A 27,770-nucleotide genomic window follows, 5' to 3' on the forward strand; every position below is an offset into this window, starting at 1 on the left:
GATGATTTAAGTAGTAGAAGGAATGGATTAATACAGTATGGCAGAGTCATATTAACAGAATACTAAGTAGCAGTTAAAAGTACTACAAACCTATATACATATACTTATATGTACACATATATACTCAATACATCTTAAAACAATGATAACTGAATTATGGTATTATATCATTTATGTAAAATTTCTAAACACGTAAAACCAATATTTTACATATACATCCATGAACAGTATATATAAGAGTATTAAAGCTGTACTAACAACTTACAGTGTAAATTCATGGTAGCTATTGTCTTTGAGAGGACAAAGATGATGTCAAATTTATATAATTTGTCTTAAAAAATAACAAATATATTAACAGCTGTAAACTCTAAATGAGAAGTATATATTTGTTACATTATTCCTTACACTTTAGTCTTTTTTTCTAAATTGTAAAAAAACCAAAAAAATAACAAAGGTCACCAATAACATCATAATTATACTCTCTTCACCTATTTAAATACTGCAAAAACTAATATACATGAATTCAACAAGCTAATACAAAATAATCAAATGGAATGAATATATTTCATGTTACGTACTTATGCTGATAAACCTTACAAAAAGTAGAATAAAACATATCTCGGAAATGAGGTAAAAATTTTTTATCTTAAACATCTCATAAAATCACTAAAGTGAATTGTCTTTAATTTGCATATTTCCAATTTCATAGCTAAACTATCCTACAATTTTCAACTGAACACTAAAAAATTAGTAAAATGTACAAGCCCTAAAATAAGCCAACTAACCTGTATGGGTTCTTCTATGTCTCTGAAGCTCATCACTCCTTGTGAATCTTTTGCCACAAAACATCCAGTTGCATACAAAAGGTCTTTCTCCAGTATGCCAGCGAAGATGTGCTCGGAGGTGAGATGTTTTGCCATAAACTTTTCCACATCCTTCAATATGACAGATATGCTGTTTCTTTTTTCCTGGTTCATTACTGCCTCTAACAAAAACAAGAGCCAAACATTAATTACATCCCAAACACCAAGCTTATAATTATGAAAAAAAAAGGGGGGGGGGGATGAGGATCAAGGTTCTTAAAGGATGCATTTCTAAATGGGTTTTAAAACTCATGATGCCACAACTGTAGTTAAGAATCAGAAAATTTTCAATTAAAAAAGAGTTATGTACTAAACTCAAAACTAATATGAAAACATGTTTATCTCACAAAATTCATGTTCTACCATGGACTTCATGTTCCTTCCCTAATAGGCTCTCTTCCCTTGGGAAAAAAAAGTCTCTAAGCTTTTCAAGACGCTTGAAATTCTTCTCTAAAGAGCCAAAGAATGATAATCCCCATTTAAAAGAGTAAGGTTCAGAGTTTCACTTCCAGCAAGACAGCATGAAGAGCTCCATGGGTCCACTCCCCAGTGAAAATTATAAAACAAAAAAACAAACAAATACCATCTACAGTCTCTGGAAACGGTTCTATGAGCACACAGCACATAAATAAATAGATACTCAATAAAATAAGTGTAAAAATAGTGAAAGTCTATGGTATTTGAACTAAAACCCAACCCTCTATCCCTCTGCCTCGTCACCTCCCTTGACATAGAAACACTCTAGACTGATACAGCCAAGGAAAGGGTTCCCTTTTCTCACCCCCCAATTGGAGGGATATCTCCCCAGGAAGGGGGAAGATGTCAGCATTTTTCATTCTACCCCCACTTATCTGTTGCTGAGGCTAAGTTCCAGGCAAGTATGGCTGACAGGTAGGGAACTCTTTTCTATCCAAATCCAACTCGAGAGACTCCAGCTCTACCTTGGATAGGGCACGATGAGAATACTGCAGGACAGATCATCCTTGACTCAGCTCATTTGCCGGGCATACATCAGAACTTCTAAGCCAGCAGAAGCAAGCCAAGAAAACCTGAGGCTACTGCTGCTCCCCTGCCACCAAAACTCCGCTCCTAGAACAAGGATGCTCCTCAAAGAATGTACCAGTATCCCAACCCCAAGTTCAAGAGCCATGACAAAGAGATCCTGGCCAGTGAGGAAGCACAGCATAAAAGAGAACTCCAAATCTCTTCCCAAAGGAATCAAATTCATTTGCAAACACAGTGTGAAAAAGTTTGAGCCTAAGGGCACTCTTAAAAACAGTAGAGTCTACTGCAAAACACAATTGGGAGGAGACTAACAGATATACTGGAGAAACAGGCAAAACTATAGGCTGACTAGGTTGTCAGAAAGACCCGAGGAAAGAGGCAACTGGAGTAGCTCTCCAAAGTCAGAATAAATCTCAAACACAGACCTGTTGATCTAGTCCTTAGGAAGAATCTGATTAGATCAGTCTGTAATACAGGTTACAGGGCATTTTGCAAACAATGAAACAATCAGCTAACAATTAGGAGAGTTTAACAGCTGGGTGTGGTCAGGGACAGGACAAAGATCCCTGCACAAACCACTGTCATCCAGGGTCACTAAGCATACCCAATTCTACAACCACTGAGGAGCAACATGCTTCATGCTGGAGTTCACCAAAATAACCCAGTCAGTCACTACATAAGCAAGCAAACAATAAGTCAGGAGTGGGGAAAGGCAGGGGAGCAGTACTAAGTGTTGCTACAATACATTATACCATCCAGTTTCCAACAAAAAATATGAAACATGCCAAAAATAAAATAGGGGAATATGACCCATACACTCAAAAACAAACAAACAAACAAAAAGAAAACAAGCAAGTGAAACTGTGAGAGCAAAGAGATTAACAAGACTTCAAAGTAGCCATTAATAAATATGTTTAAAGAACTAAAGAACACCATGATTAAAGAAGCAAAGTATAATAACAATGTCACATCAAACAGAAAATATCGGTGAAGAGTTACAAGTGATTAAAAAAAAACAATAGGCAATTGTGGAGACAAGAAGTACAAGTGAAATGAAAAATTCACTAGAGGGAATCAAGAGAAGAAAGAAATAGCAAAATTCAAGATAGATCAATAGAGATTATGCAATCCAAAAACAGACAAGAACAAGAACAAAGGAAAATGAACAAGGTGCCTGAGAAATGTGGGACACCAAAGTCTGAGTGAGGGAAGCAGAGAGATGAGGGAAAAAGGGAGGAGAAAAGGCAGTGGAAAAAATATTAACTTATTGAAAAACATGGATCTATACATACAATATTGCAAGCAGTATAACTTCACAGATCCACAAACACCTCATATACTGAAAATCCTGAAACCCAAAGACAAAGTCTTGAAAGCTGCAAAGGAAAAACAACTTGTCACTTACAAGGGAACTGCGGTAAAAGAACTACTTCTCAGCAGAACAATGGAGGTCAAAAGACAGAATGAAAACATGTGCAAAGTACTCGAGAAAAAAACTGAAACAACACGACTCTATCCAGCAAAACTGCCTTTCAAAAATAAAGGTGAAATACAGATATTCCCAGATAAACAAACACAGAGAATTTGTTTTGAGCAGACCTGCTTTGCAAGAAACTAGACTAAAGAAGTTCTTCAGGTTGCATCAACTGAACCCAGAAAGTAATTCAAAAGCACACAAAGAAACAAAAGAGCACTAGCGAGGGTAATTATATAATTATAGAGGACAGTGTAAGTGCATATTTCTTGTCTTACATGATTTAAAAAATAATTTTATAAAACATTAAGTGTAAAATGTATTGTCAAGCCCATAATATTATAGAAATGTAATCTATTTAACACATTTGCAGTAAGAGCACAAAGCAGGGAGGTGGGAGCAAAGTTGTAGTGGGATAAGAAAATGATGCCAGAAAGGAACTCAAATATGAGGAACAAATACAGAGAACTAGGATAAAATTAACAAAGCAAAAGTTATATATACTTGCTCATCTTCTCTCAACTCCCCCCCCCCCCCCACCTCAAACATCAGACGTGAAAACACTTTAAAACGAGGCCCTGGCAACCTCCAAATTATTCTTGGTGACCCTGAAATCCCTCTGGTCTCTCAATTTCTTTAAATGACAACATTATATAAAGCAATAATTTATAACAATGTACTGTTGGATCTGTAACACTTGCAGACATAATATGTATTATAACAATTTATATAATATGCAATAATAACATCACAAAAGGAAGCAAAAGGAAACAGACCTATAAAAAATAACATATCACTGGAATTAAGTTAATAAACTTTAAGCTGATTATGATAAGATATATATGGTAAGGCCAAGAACAGTTACTAAAGTAACTCAAAATAATACAGTGAAAAAAATCATTAACAAAATTAAAATGCTACTTTACAAATTAAAGTGCTATATTTGCTTAATGCAAAAGAGAGCAGTAAAGGAAGAGAGAAACAAAAAGACATGAGACACAAAAAACAAAAAGCAAAATGAAACGCACAAATTCAACTATATCAATATCAAATGTAAATGGATCATACAATCCAATCAAAAGACAGATTTTGTCAGATTAGATTTGAAAAAAAAAAAAAAAACCCAAAAGGGGCATCTGAATGGCTCAGTCAGTCAAACATCCAGCTGACTCTTGGTTTTGGCTAAGGTCATGATCTCATGGGTCATGGGACTGAACCAGCATCAAGCCCTGTACTCAGCAGGGATGCAGGGAGTCTGCTTGAAGATTATCTCCCTCTGCTCCTCCCCCTACTCTCTTTCTAATAAACCAATCTCAAGAAAAATACAACAAACAAAAAAAACCAATATCCAACTACATGCTGTCTACAGGTGACATAGTTGACATTCAAAGACAGAAAGATACAGGGAGATTTAAAGCCAATCAATTAGGCAAAAAAGCAACAAGGAAACAAGACTTGATAAACTTGACCTAACAGACAACCACAAAATACTCCATCAAATGGTAGCAAAATATACATTCTTCTTAAATGCACATAAAATGTTCTCCAAGATAAGCCACACACTAGGCCATGAAACAAACCTCAATGAAAAACAAATAACAGTGAACATGAGACTAGAAATCAATTATAGAGGAAAGTGTAAAATTCACAGATACCTAGAAATTAAACAATACACCAGTGGGTCAAAACCAGTGGGTCAAAAAAGAAATCCAAACGGAAAGCAGGAAATGAAGATACAACATACCAAAATTTAAGGGATACATAGAAATAAGCAATACCTACAGAGAAATTTTTAGCTCTAAATGCCTACATTAATAAAGATCTTAAATCAATAACCTAACCTTCCATCTTAAGACAATGGAAAAAGCAAATTAAATCTAAAATAAAGCAAACAGAAGGAAGGAAATAATAAAGAACAGAGCAGGAACTAATGAAATAGAGAATACAGAAACAACAGAGAAAAATCAATGAAACCAAAAGCTGATGTGACTTGATTTTTGAGAAGGTCTACAAAACTGAACAAGCCTTTAGGTAGACTGACCAAGAAAAAAAGAGAAGAAAAAAATTACTAGACTCTGAAATGAAAGAAGACTCATTACCAACCTTACAGAAATAAAATAAAAAAAATTATAAAAGTATACCAAGAATAATTGTATGCCAATTACTTAAATAACTTAGATGAGGTGGATAAATTCCTCAAAAGATACGAAGTATCAAAACTGACTCAAGAACAATCAGAAAAAAAACCTTAACAGTAAAGAGACTGAGTTAGTAGTCAAAAATATTACAGAAGAAAAAGCCCAGGCACTAGATAGTTTCACTGGTGAATTCCACAAAACATTTAAAGCATTATTATCAGTTCTTCACAAACTTTTTCAAAAAATAAGACTGGAGGGAACACTTCCCAACTCATCCTATGAGGCCAAATTACCCTTACCAAAAGCAAACAGACGTAAGAAAACTGAACAGTTCTCTCTCATGAACAGAGATGCAAAAATCCTTAACAAAATATTAGCAAATTGAATATAACAACATATTTAAAGAATTATATGCCACGACTAAGTCAGATTTATTCCACAAATGCAAAAGTACTTTAACATCTGACAAGTAATTAATATAACACATCATACTGATAAAGAACAGAAACTATGTGATCACCTCAACGGATGCAGAAAACCATTTGAAACAATCCAACACCCTTTCATGACAAAAACACAATGAAGCAAGAATAGAAGGGAGCTTTCTTATTTAAGGGCATATGTGAAAAGCTCAGAGCTAATATCATACTTAATGGTGGAAGATTGGGCATTTTTCCCTAAGATCAGAAACAAAACAAGGATGTCCACTCTTGCCACTTCTATTCAATGTTACACTATAGGTTCTGGACAGAACAATTAGGTTAAATAGAGATAAAAGTCATCCAGAGTGGAGAGGATGAAGTAAAACTATCTCTATCTGACATGATCTTACATATATAAAAACCCTAATGAATCCATTAAAAAAAAAAAAGAGTTCAGTAAGGCTGCAGGATACAAGATCAATAAACAAAAGTTAACTGTATTTCTATGCACTTGCAATGAACAATAAAAAAAAGGTTCCATTTACAAGAGGATAAAAAAGAATAAAATACTTAGGAACAAATTAACAAAAGTGTAAAACTTATACTCTGAAAACTACAAAACAGTGTCAAAAGAAATCAGATCTCTAAATAAACAGAAAAACACATACCATGAATAAGGATCAGAACACAATACTGTTGTCAATATTTCTTAAGCTAATCTAAAGATTCCGTACACCTCCATCAGAATCCCACCTGTCTTCTTTGTAGAAACTGACAAGCTAATTCTAAAATTCACAAAGAATTGCAAGTGTCTTTGGCATTATCAAGAAAGTAAAAAGAGAACTCTCAGAATTGGAGAAAAAATTAGCAAATTGTGTATCTGATAAGGAACTTTTATCCAGAATATATAAAGAGCTATTACAATTTAACTTTAAAAACTAATTTAAAATGGGCATAAGATCTTAAAAAAAAAGACACCTGGGTGGCTCAGCAGTTGAGCATCTGCCTTCGGCCCAGGGCATGATCATCCTGAAGTCCTGGGATCAAGTCCTACATGGCTCCCTGCGTGGAACCTGCTTCTTTCTCTGCCTGCGTCTCTGCCTCTCTCTGTGTGTGTCTCACGAATGGATAAATAAAATCTTAAAAAAAAAAAAATTGATTCACTCATTTTAGAGACAGCAAGCAGGCGGAGGAGCAGAGGGAGAGAAATCTTCAAGCAGACTCCCTCGCTGAGTGTGGAGCTCTACATGGGGCTCAATCCCAGGACTCTTGAGATCATGACCTGAACAGAAATTAAGAGTTGCCTGCTAAACCAAATAAACTACCCAGGCGTCTCTCTCTCTTTTTTTTTTTTATTTTAAGATAAATGGGCAAAAGATCTCCACAGACATTTGTCCAAAAAAGATATACAAATGGTCAATAAGCACATAAAAACACACTTAACTAATGAAGTCATCAGGAAAATGCAAATTAAAACCATACTGAGATACACTTCACACACATTAAAAAAGCTATAAACACAGGATCCCTGGGTGGCACAGCAGTTTGGCGCCTGCCTTTGGCCCAGGGTGTGATCCTGGAGACCCGGGATCGAATCCCACGTCGGGCTCCCGGTGCATGGAGCCTGCTTCTCCCTCTGCCTATGTCTCTGCCTCTCTCTCTCTCTCTGTGTGACTATCATAAATAAATAAAAAAATTAAAAAAAAAAATTTTTTTAAAAAAGCTATAAACAGAAAGCCAAATTATAACAAGTGTTGGCAACAAGTAGAACTTTCTCATACACTACTGGTGGTAATGTAAAATGGTATAGCTATGGAAAATAAGCAGTTCCTTAAATGGTTAGACTTAAAGTTACTATATGGATCATTAATTCCATTCCTAGGTATACATTTAATAGAAATGAAAACCTGTGTCCACACCAAAATCTGTACAAAAATGTTTATAAGCAGCATTGTAGCCAAAAGGTGGAAAAATTCCAAGTATCCACCAACTGATAAATAAATGGATAAGTAAAATACTGTGTATCCATATAATGGAATGATATTAATTCATTTAAAAAAATGAAGTACCAATACCTAATACATGCTATAACATGGATAAACCTTAAAAACATTATGTTACATAAATGAAACCAGGTGCAAAAAAATCACATAATTGCACGAGTCCATTTATATGCATGTCCAGAATGGCAAATGCATAATGACAGAAATGTGTTCAATGGTTGCCTAGAGCTGGGAGGACTGGAGGACAAAAGGGTGATGACTAAAAAATATAGGTGTTTCTTTTGGAGGTGATGAAAACGTTCTAAAATTGTGATGACAAAAAAAAAAAAAAAAAAAAAAAAAAAAAAATAAAATTGTGATGACAGATGCACAACTATGTGAATATACTAAAAACCAAGGAAAAGTACAATGAGTGAATTGTATGGTATGTGAATTTTGCATCAATAAAATTAAAGTTTTTACATAATTAATGAAACATGGAAACCATTTTTTAAAAAAGTATAAGCTATATGTTAGTAAACCACTAAAACTCCATTCTTTGACTAGCTCAATTTAATCCCTATCATAACAATATTGTATCTCCACTTCTGTGCTACAAAGCTAGTGACATTCTAGTGATCAAAGTACCAACCAATGACTTGGTTTTAACTATTTTATGCCATCCAGAGAGATAAAGTTGGTAACAGAGTATTTACCTTCCTTCTCCTTCCCTACAATTAGGACAGGAACAGGCAACTCTTCGAAGCCTCTTGCCAGGTTGTACCTCTTGATCAGAAGCTTGCTGGCCTTGCTGCAAATGCACTTGTGTGAGTTGGTCAGGACTAACAGCACCTATCGTTGCGTTAGCAATTCCTCCAACTGCTACAGTTACAGGAGCTATTGTGGCTTGTTGGACCTTTACTCCATCTTGTCCTTGCTGCTGACCTAAAAATTGGGGAGGGGGGGAAAGAGTATTATATTTTCTATTTCTAAAGAAAGGATTAAAAAAATTCCATATGGACATTTTAAAGCTACCATATTTGTTCTGATAGTTAATCTGTGTCAAATAAAATAGCAAAGGGACAATGATTTAATGATTTTTACTATGCAAATCCTCCTAAAATACAGTATTCTCATGTAAGTAGCTCAGGCTGCCTCTATATCAGGTTTGTGGGACTACACATAAATCATTTAACCCTGTGGTGGCTTTAATTTCTCCATCTGTAAAATGAAGATAATAATACTTGCCACCTACCTACCTCACCAAAGTGCTGTGAGGATTCATGAGACATTATTTGAAAAGCACTGAGACCCTCAGATGAAAGATGCTATATCCATTTCCACAGTAAGCAATAGATCTCATTCACTCTAGAAAATACAGGAATGAAAACTAAACAAATGATTAAGTTTTATAGATATTTCTCATTCGTCCATACTTTAAGCAAACATCTCTTTATTGAGGAATCTTTTTTTAATTATACTGAGTTAAATAGTTTTTTAAAAAGTAAAACCATGATAATTACATACTATCACTATAATCATAAAACAGACGTTTAGGCAATTACTACTTTATTCACTCATGTTACGTAGCTTAGACTTACTTCACTTTTCAGGTTATACATACACCAACTTGGTTTCTTCACTTAGAGAAAACTATGATAAATAATATATAATATGACCCAAAAAAAACATCTACTTTATCTATGGTTTAAATTGATCCTGAAGTGCATGTACCTTATAATGATCCTTCCTTTCAACATAGTACTTTCTCCACATCAGGTTCGGAATAGCAGAAAACACCAATTTATAAAGGAATGCTCCTACCACCAAGAATTGATGTAAGAATTAAACAAGTTAATTTACCCCTTACCACAGTGCCTGTCACAGAATTGTTAACTATTTGTTAGCTATTATTGCTATGAGTCTCCCCTGAGTTGGGTGGCAACACAAGAATAAAATATAGTAGCAGAAATAAACATGTGAGTATTGGGTGTAAAATAAAAGGGCTTATTTCAAAGCTGCATATATAGTACTTTAAACACACAGAGCTACCAAGAAAAGAATAAAAATTAGCGAGTGAGGAAAGAGTACACATTTTCCAAACAAAACTAAGCCTCTGATTCTCTCAGCCAACATCAATCTCATTCTCCTCTGTGTATTCAAAACACAGTAACTATAATACAAATGAAAAACATGTCTTTTGTATTGTTTTAATAAGGACACATATTTTAGTTTTTTTCTGCTAAAATTTAAATTTCTGATCACCTTTGAATAAACATGCTGTGATAGGCAAAGCAATGCAAGTAGTCAGATGTAGTTAATTCATGTGCCATTCAATGACCATGCACTTGAATATCCTCAAGTTTCCTCATCTCTTAATAATTCTGACCTCCCTAAAATTCCTTTCCTCTATCTACTTCAGAGAGTTATCAAGATCAAGTAGATTTCCTAAAGAGTAAAGACTTTGTAAACTGTAAAACAATATGTATAGGCAAAGTATATTTCTTATGCCTTTATGTATCTTCTGAATGCTTAATTTTTTCAGCTGTTGTTCATACAACACTAGGTCTTTCCTTTCAGGCTGCAATGGTATTTAAGAGGTCCTTCATTACGTTAAAGTACTAGGAATTCCCAATCACTGGCTGATCATTCTCAGATCCCTTGACCACTTCCTAGATAGATTTTTAAACTCTTCACATTATGAACATTTGTCAATGCCTAAACAACTTGGCAAGTTATTTCCACGAAAAATATCAAGCCAATCATATTTGAATTTATATATTTAAGCCTGACAACTCTCTTGACTTCTTTCCCTAGCTGTCCTAGACAGTTCGACATAGCTCAGTATTACTTTTCTTTCTTTTCCACTGCTACCAGTCAAGTATAAGCCACTAAATTCCTTACCAAGGCTTCCAGGCCCTGCTCAAGTTTAACCCTACCCTCTCAGACCTCATCATGTATTATCAATCTCTCCTCTGTTCACTCTACTCCTGACACACCGGCCTTTTTTTTTTTTTTTTTTTTTAGCCCTCAGACATATCACGCTCATTCCCTTCTTTGGGCCTCTGCACATCCTCTCCAGTCTAGGTGGCAATGTCTTGGCACTCAAATCTTTGCACAGCTGACTCCATAGTAATATTCAATTCTTTTTTTAAAAGATTTTATTTATTCATGAGAGACACAGAGAGAGGTAGAGACATGGGAAGAGGGAGAAGCAGGCTCTCTGCAGGGAACCTGATGTGAGACTCAATCCCAGGACCCTGGGATCATGACCTGAGCCGAAAGCAGCTACTCAACCACTGAGCCCCCTAGGTGACAGTAATATTCCTATCTAAATTTAAAACTCTCCTCTTTACAAATACCATTCCTGATCACATCATCTAAAATGGTACCCTTTAGTGTATTTCTGTATCATCACCAAGTTTTGTCTTACTCGGATTAAATTATCTTGTCCTTTTTAACTTTTTTCTGTCTTCGCCTCACTTTTGAATGTTAAGTGCCATGAGAACAGGGATCTTGCCTGTCATGTTCACTGCAGTCTCCAGGATGTGGAACACTACTCAACACACAGCAGCCACTCCATAACATAAGCTTAATAAAGGCATGTTTAAAAATTAATTCATCTTCAAAACCTGCTCCTACTAAATGTTTTTGTTTTGGCAAATACTAAGTACCACTCTCCTTATTAGCCACACTAAAACTTTAAAACATAAACTTTGAGGCTACTTTTCCTTTACCCATTAATTACATCCATATGATAGCCAAATTAAAGAGTGCATAAAAGCATAATAGCTCTTGCAGTCATCTTATCTTTCTGTTACCAGAAAGATTAAAAAAAAAAAACCAAAAAACTCTATTGTGTCCTGTTCTTTTTTACTTATTTATCAATAGAAGTGCTTCAAAAATATTACAAATTCTTTTAAAATAGTATAATGATTGTTTAATATTCCATTATACACATATACTATGCCTTACAAAACCATTACCCTAGTATTATACATTAACGTTCTTTTGAAACACTACAAGTAATCCATAAGCAACATAAGTATGAACAACCTGAACAAAAATATTTGTTCTTATTACTTCCAAGACATGGAGGCCTAGTGATCAATATAAGTAATACATACAACAGAAAGCGAACAGCTTTTGGAGTTAGCTAGACCTGAATTCAAATACCAGCTCCGTCACTTAGCTGTTTTGTGACTTTGGGTATTTTATGTACCTCTCAGAACTACAGTGTTTTTTTTTTGTTTGTTTGTTTTTAAAGATTTTATTTATTTGAGAGAGAGAGTGCATGAGCAAGGAGAGGGGCAGAGGGAGAGGGAAAGGCAGTTACACATACCCCCTCCCCCCACCGCTGAGCCAGGAGCCCAACAACTCAAGAATTGATCCCAGGACCCGGGACAACCTGAGCCGAAGGCATATGCCCAACTGAGTGAGCCACCCAGGCGTCCCCAGAACTTTAGTTTTCTTAACTTAAAATTGGGACAGCAGTACTTAGTGCAGGGGGGTGTAAAGAGTAAGTAAAATAACAGATATAAGACATCCAGTAAATATAAGATGATAGCTGCTATTGTGGAGGATAAAGGAAATGGAAGAGAGTTAAGAATGGCTTCAGGTTTTCAGTTTGGGCAGTGAAAAGGAGCTGGTTTAAGAGTGTGGGATAACCAGTCTGATTCCTAGAAACACTGTCTGTGATATCTTTTGCACATGTCTCTTGCACAAGAGCTGCATTCACTTATACTTCCACTAGAAGTATACATGAGTACTTCTGCATTTCATGCACAAGAGAAATTCAGTAAGATTTAAAAAAAAATTAACAGACAAAAAAATTGGTATCTCATTGTGGTTTCTAACAGAAGTGATCCCCTACTCCTTTGATATTCTATGTATCATGAAGGTATAAGTCAATGCAATAAGATAAAGAAGTAACACTTCTATATGAGAAAAGAAATTCGAGAATATCAACAAATTATTAGAACTAAGACATTTATAGACAAGATCAACATAAAAATTAACAGCTTTTTTCTAGATCAGCAATAACTAATTCAAAGAAATAAAAGAAAGAATATTACATTTACAACAGCAACAATAACCATGAATACCCAAGAATCAATCTAATTAGAAATGTGCAGGGACACCTGGGTGGCTCAGCAGTTGAGTGTCTGCCTTCGGCTCAGGGTGTGATCCTGGGATCTGGGATCAAGTCCCACATCTGGCTCCCTGTGAGGAGCTTGCTTCTCCTTCTGCCTGTGTCTCTGCCTCTCTCTCTATCTCTCTCTCTGTCTCTCATGAATAAATAAATAAATAAATCTTTAAAAAAAATTAGAAATGTGCAAGTCTCATATGTGGAGAAAGGGGAACCCTCTTACCCTGCTGGTGGGATTGCAAGCTGGTACAGCCACTCTGGAAAACAGTACAGAGGTTCCTTCAAGAAGTTAAAAACAGAGCTATCCAATGACCCAGCAATTGCACTACTAGGTATTTACCCCAAAGATACAAACATAATGATCTAAGGGGCACCTGCACCCCAATCTTTATAGCGGTAATGTCCATAACAGTCAAACTATGGGAAAAGCCCAGGTGTCCATTAACAGATGAATGGATAAAGAAGATGTGGTGTGTGTGTATATAACACATACACACAAAATGGGAGTATTACTCAGCTGTCAAAAAAATGAAATCTTGCCATTTGCAACATGGATGGAACCAGCCGTATTATGCTAAGCAAAGTAAGTCAATCAGAGAAGGACAACTACCACATGATTTCACTCATATGTAGAATTTAAGAAACAAAACAGGAGCATAGGAGAAGGGAGGGGAAAAATAAAACAAGACAAAATCAGAGCGGGAGACAAAAATAAGAGACCCTTAATCACAGGAAATAAATTAAGGGTTGCTGGAGGGTGGGGTGGAGAGATGGGCTAACTGGGTGATGGGCATTAAGGAAAGCACGGGATGTAATGAGCACTGGGTGTTATATACAACTAATGAATCACTGACCTCTACCTCTGGAACTAATAATACACTACATGTTAATTGAATTTAAGTAAATGTAAAAAAAAAGAAATGTGCAAGTCCTGAGGAAGAAGACATGAAGGACATAAAGCAAGACATGAAAAGAAATATACGTCCTTATTATAAATGTGTTAATTTCTCTAAAATCAACCCATATAAAGTAAACACAATCATAACAAATTTTCCACAAAACTCTACTAGCTGATCCAAGATGTGAAAAATCAGCCAAGACAATTTTAAAAAGGTAAACAGTAGAATAAAAATGTATTACAAATCTTAAGTAATTAAAAACAATGTAACAATGGCTCAGAAAAACCAGAATACAGGATCTAAAATAGATGCACATCTACATGAAATTTAAATATATAATAAAAATGACATCTAAAATTAGGGGGAAAAGAAGAAAATGATTTGTTTTGGCTTGGTATGCTTTGGAGTTGGGGGTGGGGTGAGGAATTTCAGATCTTAATCTTACACTATTTACAAAAGTAAAATGCAAACAGGTATTTTTAAAAAACCCAACTAAATGTAAAAACAAAATTACAAACAAAAAATATTAGAAGAAAATGCAGAACTAAAGGGTTTTCTTAAATAAGATTCCAAAACAAAGAAAAATATTGATAAATTTGACCATTATTAGAATTTTATATTTCTTAAGACAAAGATACAACTTCATCTATGTAGCTCTACCTTTACCTAGATCAAAATCTGTGAAGTAATCCTTATTCTTGATTCCTTTCTCTCATACTTTATTCCCTATCCTGCTGAGTACTCCTTCAAAACGGATTCAGGATCTGAGCATTTCTCCACCACCTCCACTATTTGCACCTTAGTCCAAGCCTTTCTCCTGATTGATTACTACATAGTTAACTGCCACCACTGCCCTACTCTATCAATTCATTCTTAACAGAGTTCACAGAAAGTGTCGCTTCTCTCTAAACTGCTACAGTGGCATCCTACTATATTCAAAGTAAATGCCAAAGGCCTTATAATCACCTACAAGGTCCTATATATAAATTGGCCACCCATCACCTCTTCAATCTCATCCTCTAGTTCACTCAACTTCAACCATGCTAACTTCTTTACCATCCCTTGATCATAGTAGGCATAATCCCAATTTACAGCTCTTAAACTCTTTCTGCCTAGAATGGTCCTTCCTCAGCACATGTATGTTCAATTTTCTCACTTCTTTCAAATCCTTATTCTAATACCACCTTCTCAATGTGTCCTATCTACCCTCACTGCTCTATTTGTAACAGTTTTGCCCCTCCCTCCCCAGCAATCCTGTTTTGCTTAACTTTACTTTTGCCAGACTGTGAAGATGAATACATTTTATCAGTGTTTAAAATAGTAAAAAATCAGCAACTACCTAAATAGCTATGAATTGCAGAATTCAGACAATAGCAATGTTGTGTAGTAGTTAAAAAGAATGTGAGAAATCTACATACAAACCTAAGACAGACCTCTAAAAAACATGACAGACCTCTAAAACAAAGTTCCTGATGTTTACGTTACAAATATTAGGTATCTCCTACAATGATATTCACATATAATAAACAAACTGGAAAAGGTCTGAAAGGACATGTAACAAATTGATTAAGAGAGCTTACTTCTAAAAGAGGATTTGAAGAATGGAATGTAATCAGCAGGAGCCTTTTTAGCTTTACTTATATCAGTTGCACTTTTTTTTTTTAAACAGGAAAGTAAAAAAATAAAATAAAAAAAAATAAACAAGGAAAGTGTTTCCATGTATTACTAACATATTAAAGATCAACTTTAAAAGGAAAAAAAGTTGACAATTCATAAACCCAATATAGCATCTCATTATTACTTTTATTTGCATTTTTAAAAATTCCTAATGGAGTTGAAATGTTTAGAGGCCATTTGAATCCTCTTACGCATTCACACCTTTGCCATTTATCTACTAGGACTCAAGTCTTTCTTTTTGTGTGGTTCTATTTATTAAGGACCTTTGTCTTATGCCTTATTTGTTGAAAATATTTTATATAAGTTGCAACCACACACACTAAAGCCAAAGGAAATATGGCCTGGTTGATTCCCGTGAAGTCGGCTATAAATGACATTTTAAAAAATTAACATTTAAACATAATAGGAACGTGAGGGGAAAGGAGAAATAACAAAAAATGAAGGTACAATCTTCGTGTCCACTTCCTTCAACTATTACTGATTTGATTCTTTCAGCATTTCATACCAAACCTTTGAGGCAAATAGGACCGTCATTAATATTACCATATTATTGATAAGAAAACAGAGTCAAGATAATCCAACTGGCCCTTGCTTCTTGTGTGGAAAACAATGTTTTACATATTTTTTTCTTACATAGTGAGTACTAGGTAACATTACTGTGTAGGTAAAACAGACCCACAAATCTGAAAAACAAAGGGAACTATTTATCTTTTAAAAAATTAACCCAACTACCAATTCACTGAAAATCATCTACTTTGTAAAGCAACAGGTTCATGATGCTATTTTAGGTATATGTGTTTCACAGTTGTATTTTTTATACATAGACTAGGAATAACGTTTATCTCCTAGAACTGAACAGGAAAAACAAAACTGTTTATTTCTATAACATAAAACTTGTCATGGAGGGCCAGGGGGACTTCTCATTCTTCTGAATAATACTAAAATGAGTCTTAACTCAGCCTATTTAGGTTTATTTCCTCTAAAGATTAAACTTGACATCTCCCTAAACAGAACTAAGGGCCTCTTAGACATAGGAAAGAATGTCTCTGTACATTTCAAATGATTTTCAATAATATACTATGAAATAGAAGTTGGTTTGCTTTACACTGACTTAAAACAGACAAGGAGAATGTATATTCCTAAACATAAAAAGATAACCAGGTATGTCTCAGGCTGGAGGACAAAGAGGAGAAATGGGAAGTGAACGCTAATATGCCTGGGGTTTCTTTATGAGGTTATGAAAATATCTTTAAAATTAGATTGTGGTGATGGTTGCATAACTCTGTAAACATACTAAAAACCACTGAATGTAATCTTTAACTGGCTGTACTGTATACAAATCATACCTCAATAAAACTATTCTAAAACGGAATGGGGGTGAGGGAGTATGGATAACTGGGAAAAAAAAATCTACTTTTTGTTGGTTCTAAATTTCCTCAAACTAGTGGTTCTCAACTAGAGGTAATTTTGTCTTCCGGGAGTATTTGGCAATGTCTGGAAATATTTTGGGTAGTCACAATTTGAGGGATTACTGGTATTTAGCAAGGAGAGGGCAGGGATGCTGCTAAACACCTTACAATATATAGGACAAAGATCCAAATTGAATATCTGGCCTAAAATGGCAATAGAACTGAGGCTAAAACAAAACTCTGACTAAACTGAGCTCCCAAATAACTACCGTTCATGGCTCTCATATGTTCATATCATTATAAACTATAACAAAAACTGAAATTATGAAAAGTTAGAATATATTTGTATGATACTCATAAAAACTATTAAAAAACTACATGAGTCTTCATAAAAAAACAGAAATCACATGACTCTGAATTAAAGCCCTTGCAAAGAGAGTAATATAAATTTGGGAATGGGCTTTGACAGCTTTGACAGATAATGACTTGGATAGATTCCATAGCACAGTGGCAATACAAAGAATAATACACTAAGCTTGGAAATTAAGCCCATTAATTGCAAAATACTTCTTTATTTAAGAGCTATAACAAGTGTGTTCTACAGAAGAACTATAACGAGAATATTAAGAAATAACTTGTTGTTCTCTACATTCTTTAAATGAAGATGAACCATATGAGCCAATGACTTCTGAGACTATTTGCACATCATGGAACACATGGAGGGGTGGGAATTAACTGATATAACAATGTATGGAACACATTAACACAATATCCCCAATATGATAAATACTCAAAGAATGTTAACTTCAATACATTTGAAATTGCATGATTTATTAAGTACAAATAACTTACTTAATAACAGCCATTCAAATTTGTGTAGTCTTAGATCTTTAAATGGGACCCTAGGGTACAAGTGAGATTTACTCATTCAACAAACATTTCCTGAGTACCTGCTATGTGCTTAACACTGCTGGGTAAATAAAAATGAATAAGATCTAACCTGAAATTCTCACCTGTAGGGGAGACAATTATAATATGTACAATAAAAAGCATAAAATAAGTAGTACAGAAGAAAGGAATTCACTGTCCAGAAGAAACATGAAGGCTCCATGAAGAGAAAAAAAAAACAATGACTGGTAAGAATAAAGCCAAGTAGGAAGGCCATGGGAAGAGCACATTTAAAAGTATAATTCCGCATACTGCCAGAGATTAAAGTTCCAGAAGTGAGGAGCTAAAAAGAGAGTTGGAAGGATAGATGAGGAAGGACCTTATTTAATTTCTTAAAACAGTGACTTTTGGGGGTGCGTGAGAAGTGGATTCTTATTAAGGTTATCATTCAAACAATAGATGCCATATAATACTTAGGTTTACTCAATTTACAAAATGGCCAGAACTGTACTCAAATAGTTTACACTTATACTTTGTCATCTAATGCTCTATCCTAAGGTTCTGAGGGGTTATATAAACTTCGCTATTACATAGCAAAGCCAAAGTGTGAACCTAGGTCAGTCTAAATCCGATGCCCTCTACTCCTCTTCTATAGACTATAACATCCTCCGTAGGAATCCGGGATATTGTTTGGGCTCTGGAGGCAATACAGTAATAAATGGTTTTAAGTAGGAAATTAATGGGTTCAAATTCACAATTAAATTATAGACACAACACTGCCAATTGTTCTGAATTGAACAGAGTATGGAAGTTCTATTCATTTTTAAATAAGACCTGAAGAAGATCTATCATATCCTCTACATTACATTATAGACATGATTAAATCTGTGTGCTAATATGACCTTTACTCAGATTAAACAGGAAAGTTGCTTTGACCGAAAATATGCATAAATTTAAGATGTAGGGTTTTCATTATCTTTTATTAAAAAATGACTAGGTCAAACTTGGTTTACAGGCCAAATATTTCTTAAATTAAGGATCAGAAATTCAAGAATGTCTAATACACAGTGGCTGTATTTCTAGAATAAGTATCTCAGAAGTATACATAGGCAAAACCTGACTATCAATTCCAATTCTTGAAAACATTGCTCTTTTTGATCCTCAAACTAGGAAGGAAAGGCAACTCTAGTCATGAGGCATAGTAGGTGGTACTTAAACTTTTTTCTACTCATTTGAAGGCCTAGAGAAGTTGCATTATTCATGAAGAGCAGATGTGGGCAATGAAAAGTATATGGGGGCATTTTTTTTTTTATGTTAGCCTGATACCTGCCCAAATTCAAGAAAGTGTAAGGAAGAACTAACATATTCCTAACAAAATGAGTATACTTAGGAAGGACATCTAAGCAGAATTAAGCACAGAGAATACTGATTTTAAGAAAACAAACGCCAGCGGGCTCCAAACTTTATTATATAACCCCATCAGTAAAAATACCTTAACTTCACAACTTTATATATTTATTCATAACTTACATGTATAAGTGCATATCAATGCATACATTATAAAATATACAAAGATTTTGATTAGAAAAATAAACTCTAATACCTTCCTACTTTCAGTTTTGGAGATCAATGTCTTTCAAAACAACATGAATAAGACATAAACAGAGAAGTACTAAAAAACAAAACCCAGCTAGACACATAACTGGCAAAGGTTCACCTATAAAAACTGCTAAAAGCTCACATCAAGTCTGCTTAAAACTCACTGTATTGATACGGTTTGAGATGGTTATGATTTGCTTTGGAGATCTATCTAAAATGCTTAAGGAAAAAAAAAAAACAGTGCACCATGAATACACAGAACAAATCTGGTGGTTGCCAGAAGGGAGGCAAGTGGAGACACTGGCAAAATAGGTGAAGGATAGTGGCAGGTACAGGCTTCTAGTTATAGAATAAGTAAGTCATGAGACTGAAAGGTAGGGCATAGGGAATATAGTCAATGGCATTGTAAAAGTGTCGTATGGTGACAGATGGTACCTAGTTGAAGTGAGCATAACAATGTATACAGTTACCTAGAGAACTGTAGGAATATATATGAGAACTGAAACTAATATAATGTTGTGTGTCAAATATACTTCAAAATATAAGTAAATAATAAAAGCAGCCCAGCCATCACAGGAGAGTGTGCATTTCCCCAAAATGTCTCATCAATATTTGAGGACACTGCTAAAAAAAACACCAGCACATAAAATTGTTTCTGGTAAGAAGAAACATTAGATTAAAACAGCAATTGTGAAAATAATTTTTACTACAGAATTTCACATGCAGCATTATAACTAAAGTTTAATTTTAAGAAGTCCCTCTTAAGGAAATCTAATGACATTTTTTAATGTTTGTTATAGAAAATGGGAAAAAGTAAACAGAAGAATTTATCACTATTTATTTAGAATGATCATATTAAAAAAAAACACTAACTGGAAGGCAACAATATCCTAGTTATTAGATGTAGAAAGATGAACTCTGTATTAATGGATACAGCTTCAATCACAAGGAAAATCATAACCACGACAGGCATCATGTTAAGCACTTTCACGTATTTCACACATAACCTGCTGAGACAGGTTATTACTCCAAAAGACTATCTACCCCCTAATGCTCCAATTCCATGCTCACCAATTATTTCTGATTATTACTTGGTTTCTCAGGTACCCTGACAACAGGAATAGAATATTAACAGCATTCCAGTAATTGGGAAGATTTATCTCTTAGCTAATATTAGAAAGAAAAAACAGTATTCTAGTTTATAAATCAGCCTCTTATCAATCCTGATTTTATAAATCAATTTCTCTAGGATCTGTACTGAAAACCAGTTCTTGAAATTTCAAAGCTACAAACTAAATCATAGCCTCTTCTATCACAGAACACCTTAGGAAGCCATATTCTAAAAGAGGAAAAGTACCTAATCATCTTAACTACAAATAATTACACACGTACACTCTCTTCAATAATGCAATAATAATAAATTATTTTAAAGGCAGGCTGACAACTTTTAAAGTTTATATGAGCAAGTATAAATAGTATGCAAATTATGCAAAAACATACAAAATACATATTGAGTCATAAGGATTCCATGTGCCTATATAAGAACTTTGGGAAAATAATGGTAGAGGACCCCCAAATTAATGCCCCAGGGACTGGAATATCCTAGTGTCATGAGAAAGTTAATAGAACTCTCTAACTGCCTAATTTTAAAAATATGACACTGGTTTTTAAATAAAGTTAAGTATTTAAGTGTGTCCCACTCATTTCCTAAAGCCCGTGTTCCACAGAATCCCTTATATATTTTCTTATACTTAACTTGCAGCAGTATTGTTCCTACAATCCACCACTGATAATGATTTTTTAATGATGTAAACATCTGATGTTGCTTTGTAATAAAAATTCACATTTTCCTCTAAAATTACTCGATTACAGAATACTATTAGGCAGTTTTCAGGGTTACAAATTAATAACTGGCACATAAACCAAAGGACTCAATTTGTATTTTCCTCTTCATAATTTAGAAGGATGACACACAAATAATACAACGTATAAAGCAGCTCCACTTCATGTACTCAGGTCAATTTACTATAGTAAATGTTTACTGAGTGCTTCCCATAAGTGAGGGAGTAAGCAAGGCAGGAGTTGGGGAGCAAAGCTCACTGAAAACAAAGACATACACTTGTCTTTGACTCCTAATTATTTCTATTTATTCTGGCCTTAATGCAGATTAAGGGTCAACTCTTCTTTTTTATTTTTATTTTTTTAAGATTTTATTTATTTCTTCATGAGAGACATGGGGCGGGGGGCGGGGGGGGGAGAGATAGAGGCAGGCAGAGACCCAGGCAGAGGGAGAAGCAGGCTCCATACAGGGAGCCCAACGTGGGACTCGATCCCGGGTCTCCAGGATCAGGCCCTGGGCTGAAGGCAGCGCTAAACCGCTGAGCCACCTGGGCTGCGCTTTTTTTATTAATTTTAATTTTTTGTAATAGGGTCAACTCTTTTCAACTCTTTGTCTACACAGGGGGGATTGTACATTATAGAAACCCTTCCCAGGAGGCAAAAAACTGACCCAGAAGAATATGAAGGTCTCCTTTAAAATTGCAATATTAAAAAAAAAAATCCAATTTCCCAGCTCCCATTCATTCTTTATTGATCCATATTTACTTAAGAAAGTGGTAGAAAAAAAAAAATCAAAGGAAAATCTGACCCCTTCTACATGGAATTTTAATAGTTTTTAAAGATTTGAAGCTTGTTTCAGTTCTTCAGAGGTAAACAGAGTTGCCACTGATTGTCGTGATCTATCAAGAGCCACTGTCACAAACTTTATTCCACATTAGGCTCTCTCACTTCTTGAAAATAAGATGTATGAAAGTTTAATAACCTAAAAAGTCTGCAGTTGTAAATCTATGAAGGTTTGAGAAAGGGAAAAGGAGTATACTTTCTAGATAATGAAGCCCTGAAAAAGACTGACATGAGAAAAAGAACTAGATATAATAATAAATAGATGCTAATAATAAATAATAATAATAAATAGATGCTTACACTTAGTGAAAAATCTTTCTGTGTTCTAAGCACTGTGCAAAGCACGTTACATAGATTATCCCACTAAACCAACATGATTATTGCCATTTTATAGATGACACTCCTATCTAGAGAAATATCTGATCAAGATTTAAGCGGCAAAACCAGACTTCAGTCAAGCTCTAATTTTAAGATTCAGGCCTAAACCTAAAAACTTCAGTTAAAATCACTGTTATAAAGATCAAATCAGTCTCTAAGAATTCTGGTCTGGGTCACAAGGAAGAGGATGAACACTTTAACTGAGACAAGGGAACTCAGGAGGGGAAGCAGCTTTGGAAAGGAAAATCGGTTCTATGCTCTATGCTCAAGATGTCTTCCAATGTGCAGAGCCCCAGATCAAACTGTTACCATTTAGACCTATTCCACCTCCAAGAAGTCGAGCTCAGCACTGACTCTTCTCCGATCACTATCATGCAACCTTTTACCATCTTTTCTCCCAATACTCTTGAATTTCATCCTCACTTTGTTCTGCTGTCATCTGACTGAACACACAATCCAGCAACCCTCCTGACTTCATCTGGCATCCTCTACTAAACCCTTCCCCCTCTGGACATCTGTCATATCGGATGGCAATTCTCCTAAGAAATGCCTCAGGAAACAATACTATTTCATCTCCTACCACTGCCTCAGAAAACATACTCAGTTGTTCTCTTGTCTCCACTCTCTCTCTCTAGTCCTTCTCTTTCCTCTATGTTCCTACTGAACCAACCTCCTTAAAACTAGATTAGCCTCATCCCATCCATGTCCAAATTGTGCAATCCAAAATGGAGATTCAACCATGATATTCCAGTTCTCAGGGTCCTTCAAAGGTTTCCCATTGCTTTCAGAATACCATTAAAATTCCTTATTATGGCTTGGGAAGAATCTCCCATGACATGGTGCTTGCCACCATGACTATAGCACACAAACTCTTGATCTGAACACATAAAACCATCTGTGTTCTCTTCCCTGATCACATCTTGCTACTACTTGACTCTGACCTTTTGCCTGGAATATCTTTTCTCTGCCAACCTGGCTAATTTCTAGTCATCCTACCTGAGCTATCCTGTATCAATCACCTCCTCGAGGAAACCTTCTTCACAAATTCCTTCATCTGATTATACAGTACACTTGTGTTTTCCACAGAAGATAGGTAGGTCCTGCTGTTTAAGCATTATCACAGTATATCATAACTCATCTGATTTCTAACTCCCAACATTCTTTCTCCAATTATATGTCTATATAATCCATAATAACTTACGCATTGTGGTGTCCATAAACCACAGTACTTGGTAAATAATAGGACCTCACTAAGTATTTACTAAATGAATAAACATAAATCATAGACTTAAAAGACTTTATCAGTTCCCAAGATATTAGCCTCTTCCTGTTTTTATCAAACTTTTCCAAATGTATCCTATGCTTGATAGATCAGTATTTTCACCACTTATTCATGTAAATGCTTTCAGTTTTGCTGTAGTATTCCCTAAATTGTATAAAATAACGCTATCCTATAGAACTTTCAATATTCTGAATCAGCGCTGTCCAGTATGGCAGCTTCCAACCACATGTGTCTATTAGCTATTGAGATGTGGTCGGTGCCACTGAGGAAATGAATTTTTCAATTATAATTAATTTTACCTTAAGTAGTCACAAGTGCTGGTGGCTTTCATATTGAACATCACAGTTATCAGGTCTTTTCAAATGATCCAAACAAAATCCACCAACTTTTCCCAAATGCTCACTCTTCAACTCATCTTTCCAACATTCAACATCCTCTGAGATTCCTCTTAGCTGTTGACCTACCGTCCTATTCTCTTCCTATCTCTGTGTTCACTTTTTTTTTTTTTTTTAAGATTTCATTTATTTATTCATGGGAAACACAGAGAGAGAGGCAGAAACATAGGCAGAGGGAGAAGCTGGCTCCCTGTAGGGAGTCTGATGTAGGCCTTAATCCCAAGACACCATGATCATGACTTGAGCCAATGGCAGACATTCAATCACTGAGCCATCCAGGTGCCCCTGCTTTTCCTTTTCTTGATTCAACATTCTACTTTTGTTCCCAAATGATTGAGTATAACCCTAAGGATAGTTCTTATCCTTCTGACGTCAAACCCCAAACTGATTCTCTCATCAATTTCACACAGTGCCATAATTTCAATCACCACCTGTATGTACAAGACTTCCAAATCCAGATGCTCACTGTGATCCCTCTTCTCAGAGTCACACTCCAAATACAAACTGGACATCTCTAATGAATGTCAAACTTAACAAATATAAAAATTCAGGGTTTTCAACTTTTTTTTTCTCAATGTCGTTTCTTTTAATGGTGGAATCACTCTCATGGTCACCTAGGCTCAAATTCTTAAGAATTACCTTTAAGTTATTTTTCTTCTCTACACTCATGAATCAAATCCTGTCTATTGTTTTCTTAGTCTCTTGAGCCACACACTTTACACCCAAGTTCAGATTTCCCATCACTGATATGTGAACTAACTCTATGGTCCCAAAATTGGCTTTCCTGTATTTCCTATGTCTGCTAGGTAATAAAATTAAAATACCACCTCATACATGAAACTTCCCTTCCTCTAATCCTCCAAAACATACACATTCACACACACCTTCAATGATCTGTCACCTGTCCTTGGTCTGACATTGTCATTCTAAAATCAGATTTTTACCAACCTTGCCAACTTCATCTTCTATCATTTCCCTCAAAGTCTCCACTAACTCAAATGGCCTACCAATTCTTTCTTAAAGAAAAGAATTTTCTTTATTCTTGTTTTGGGTTGGGGGGCTGGGAGGTTTTCCTTTGCCTCAAGAATTACTTCATGCCTCCTAGGCTTTATAAAGCCTTTCATTTCTGCTCTCGCTCTCAGTGCTTCTTCCTGTTCCTAATTTCAACACTGCTACCTTTTACCATTCAGTCTGCTTTTAGCATATATCATTGCATATTATTTCTATGTACTACCTTTAATTTTAATGAATATTCTGTCTCCTCAATTAGAAGATTTTAGGAAGCAAAGACTGTTTCTTACTCATTTGTTCTAGAAACTTAAGGAATAATCACAAAAAAACAGATAAGATGTTGAGAGGTTGTAAATAATAAGACAGAGAAAATCAGCAACCAAGGACACTAACTACTAAATGGACAAAATAGGAAATAATAGGGGAATAAGTAATCTAATACAAGAGCCAAGAATACAGGCAAAAGCAATCACAGAATCAGGATTAGTATAATAAATGCCCCAAAACAGCAAAATCTTGGAACAGTTATCATCAAAGGACTCTGAGTTTTTCTGTTTTATAGGCAGTTCACCCAAACAAGCAATGGTCAAAATAAATAGGTAAAACATAGGATTTCTGTTGTGTTTTTTTCCCCTACAATGGTATGTATCTTAATGAAATCCTATATATCAAGGCAAGTTAGCAGTTTGTGCAGGTGGGTATGAGAATTCCCCAAATTATTAGAATGATAGCCATAACTGCATAGAAATTCACAGCTGATCTGTCCAGCCCTGGAAATACAGAACTGGCACTCAGTGCTATGAGGGTACAATATGCCCTGTCTGTTCTTAAGGTCACAGCTTAAAATAGTTACACAGTCCAGGGCCAACAGAGGCTGGGCCAACACTGTTAGGCTGTCAGGGATCAGTCTAACCCCACAGATGTCTATTTTAAGCTACATCTCTAAACACCAAATTGAGCAACCAGGAAATACTAGTTTTCTACTATCAAATGCAGGTGAACAAGTCATAGATTATCTCTAAAAATGTGTATGGGATCATTCCAACCGTGTAAGAACCATACATTGTCTACCATGCAATCCAGACCCATCTTCAGTTTTGGGGAACTCAGTTCTAGTCATCTTTTCACTTCCAATGTAGACAAGAAGTATGAGCTAATCTTTGTGGGGAAGAGAAGATATTTTAAAATTACACTTACATTCTTGAACACAAATTTTGGCATATTTGGTGGGGAGAAGTTAGAATACAAACAAAGAAAAAGTTTTATTCACTCACATGAATTCACAATCTGATTTAAAAGAAACCTCATTTATAGAAATAAACCTTTAGAAACAGATAAGACAATTCTGTTCGTTTGATAGAAGAAACTAACTTAAAGATGTGTGATGACAAGGAAAAAAACACACTTCACTGTAAAATTGTAGTCAAAGCCTAATACTTTGAACAAATGATCTCTATATTTTCTTCAAAAGTTATAAAAATTCTTGGGGCACCTGGGTTTTCAGTTGGTTAAGGGTTTGACTCTTGGTTTGAGTTCAGGTCATAGTCTCAGATACCTGAAATTGAACCCTGAATCAGGCTCTGCTTGTTCTTCTCCCTCTGCTTCTCCCCCTACCTCACACTCTCACACTCTCAAGTAAATAAATAAAAAATCTTAAAGAAAAAAAAAGTTATAAGAACTCTTCATATTAACTATTTTGTCCTTTCAATTTCTTCATCACAACAAAACTCCAAAAGACCAGGAATTTTTAATACCTCTACTACTATTTTTTAAATTAGTGATTTATTTCATTATGCTCACAGTTTAGGTTAGGTCTCAAGATTACATCCACATGTGAATTCAAACATGAGACATGGGAATAAGCAGAAACTAAATTATATAAAGTAAAAGAACTACTGAAAAGGAAAAACAATGGATCACATTTATATGCCTTTCGCCTTTACATATTAGGGTACTTATTATTTTATATTTCTACTCTGCTCTCCCTTGGAAGAATTCAATGTGCTTTATCAGTTTGGGGAGGCAATAATCTATTCATTATCTAAGAATACTCTTCATGATTATCAAAAAATACCCTTGATGATTCTGAAAAGGAAAGAAACATACAAATTTCTAAACTTAGTAAATACCATATAAACTTAGAGAATAGCTTGGAAAAAAAAAACAAAACTACATTTAATTATTTCTTAGAAGGCCTAAAAAGTTTCTAAGTTTTTTTTTTTTTCTTAAAAGATTTTATTTATTCATGAGACACACAGAGAGGCAGAGACATGGGCAGAGGGAGAAGCAGGCTCCCTGAGAGGAGCCTGATGCAGGACTCAATCCCAGGACCCCAGGATCATGACCTGAGCCAAAGGCAGATGCTCAACCACTGAGCCACCCAGGCACCCCTCTAAGTTAAGTTCTTTCAAAGGCTACCAGATTTGTATCACGTTAAAATTTTACTTTCAATTAATACACAAAAAATTGTGAATGATTTTAATATCCTAAACAAGAAAGTGTAAATTCTGTCTAGAT

The 27,770-nt window shown here is 35.1% G+C and overlaps 1 protein-coding gene across 3 annotated transcripts in view; it reads right to left on the reverse strand.

The window, feature by feature from the left end:
• SP4 (Sp4 transcription factor) overlaps nt 1–27,770 on the reverse strand; it is a 76,799-nt gene that overhangs the window by 24,352 nt on the left and 24,677 nt on the right. For 2 of the 3 annotated variants that reach the window (XM_072783814.1, XM_072783816.1), the window contains 2 exons: nt 8,601–8,829; nt 786–985 (listed from right to left, as the gene is read on the reverse strand). In XM_072783814.1, coding sequence (XP_072639915.1) covers nt 786–985; nt 8,601–8,829 — 429 coding nt within the window. The remainder of the gene's footprint in view (nt 1–785; nt 986–8,600; nt 8,830–27,770) is intronic. The other variant, XM_072783815.1, reaches the window with a different exon arrangement.

This window comes from Canis lupus, chromosome 18 (assembly GCF_048164855.1).
Source record: "Canis lupus baileyi chromosome 18, mCanLup2.hap1, whole genome shotgun sequence".
In the NCBI taxonomy this organism is placed as follows: Eukaryota; Metazoa; Chordata; class Mammalia; order Carnivora; family Canidae; genus Canis; species Canis lupus.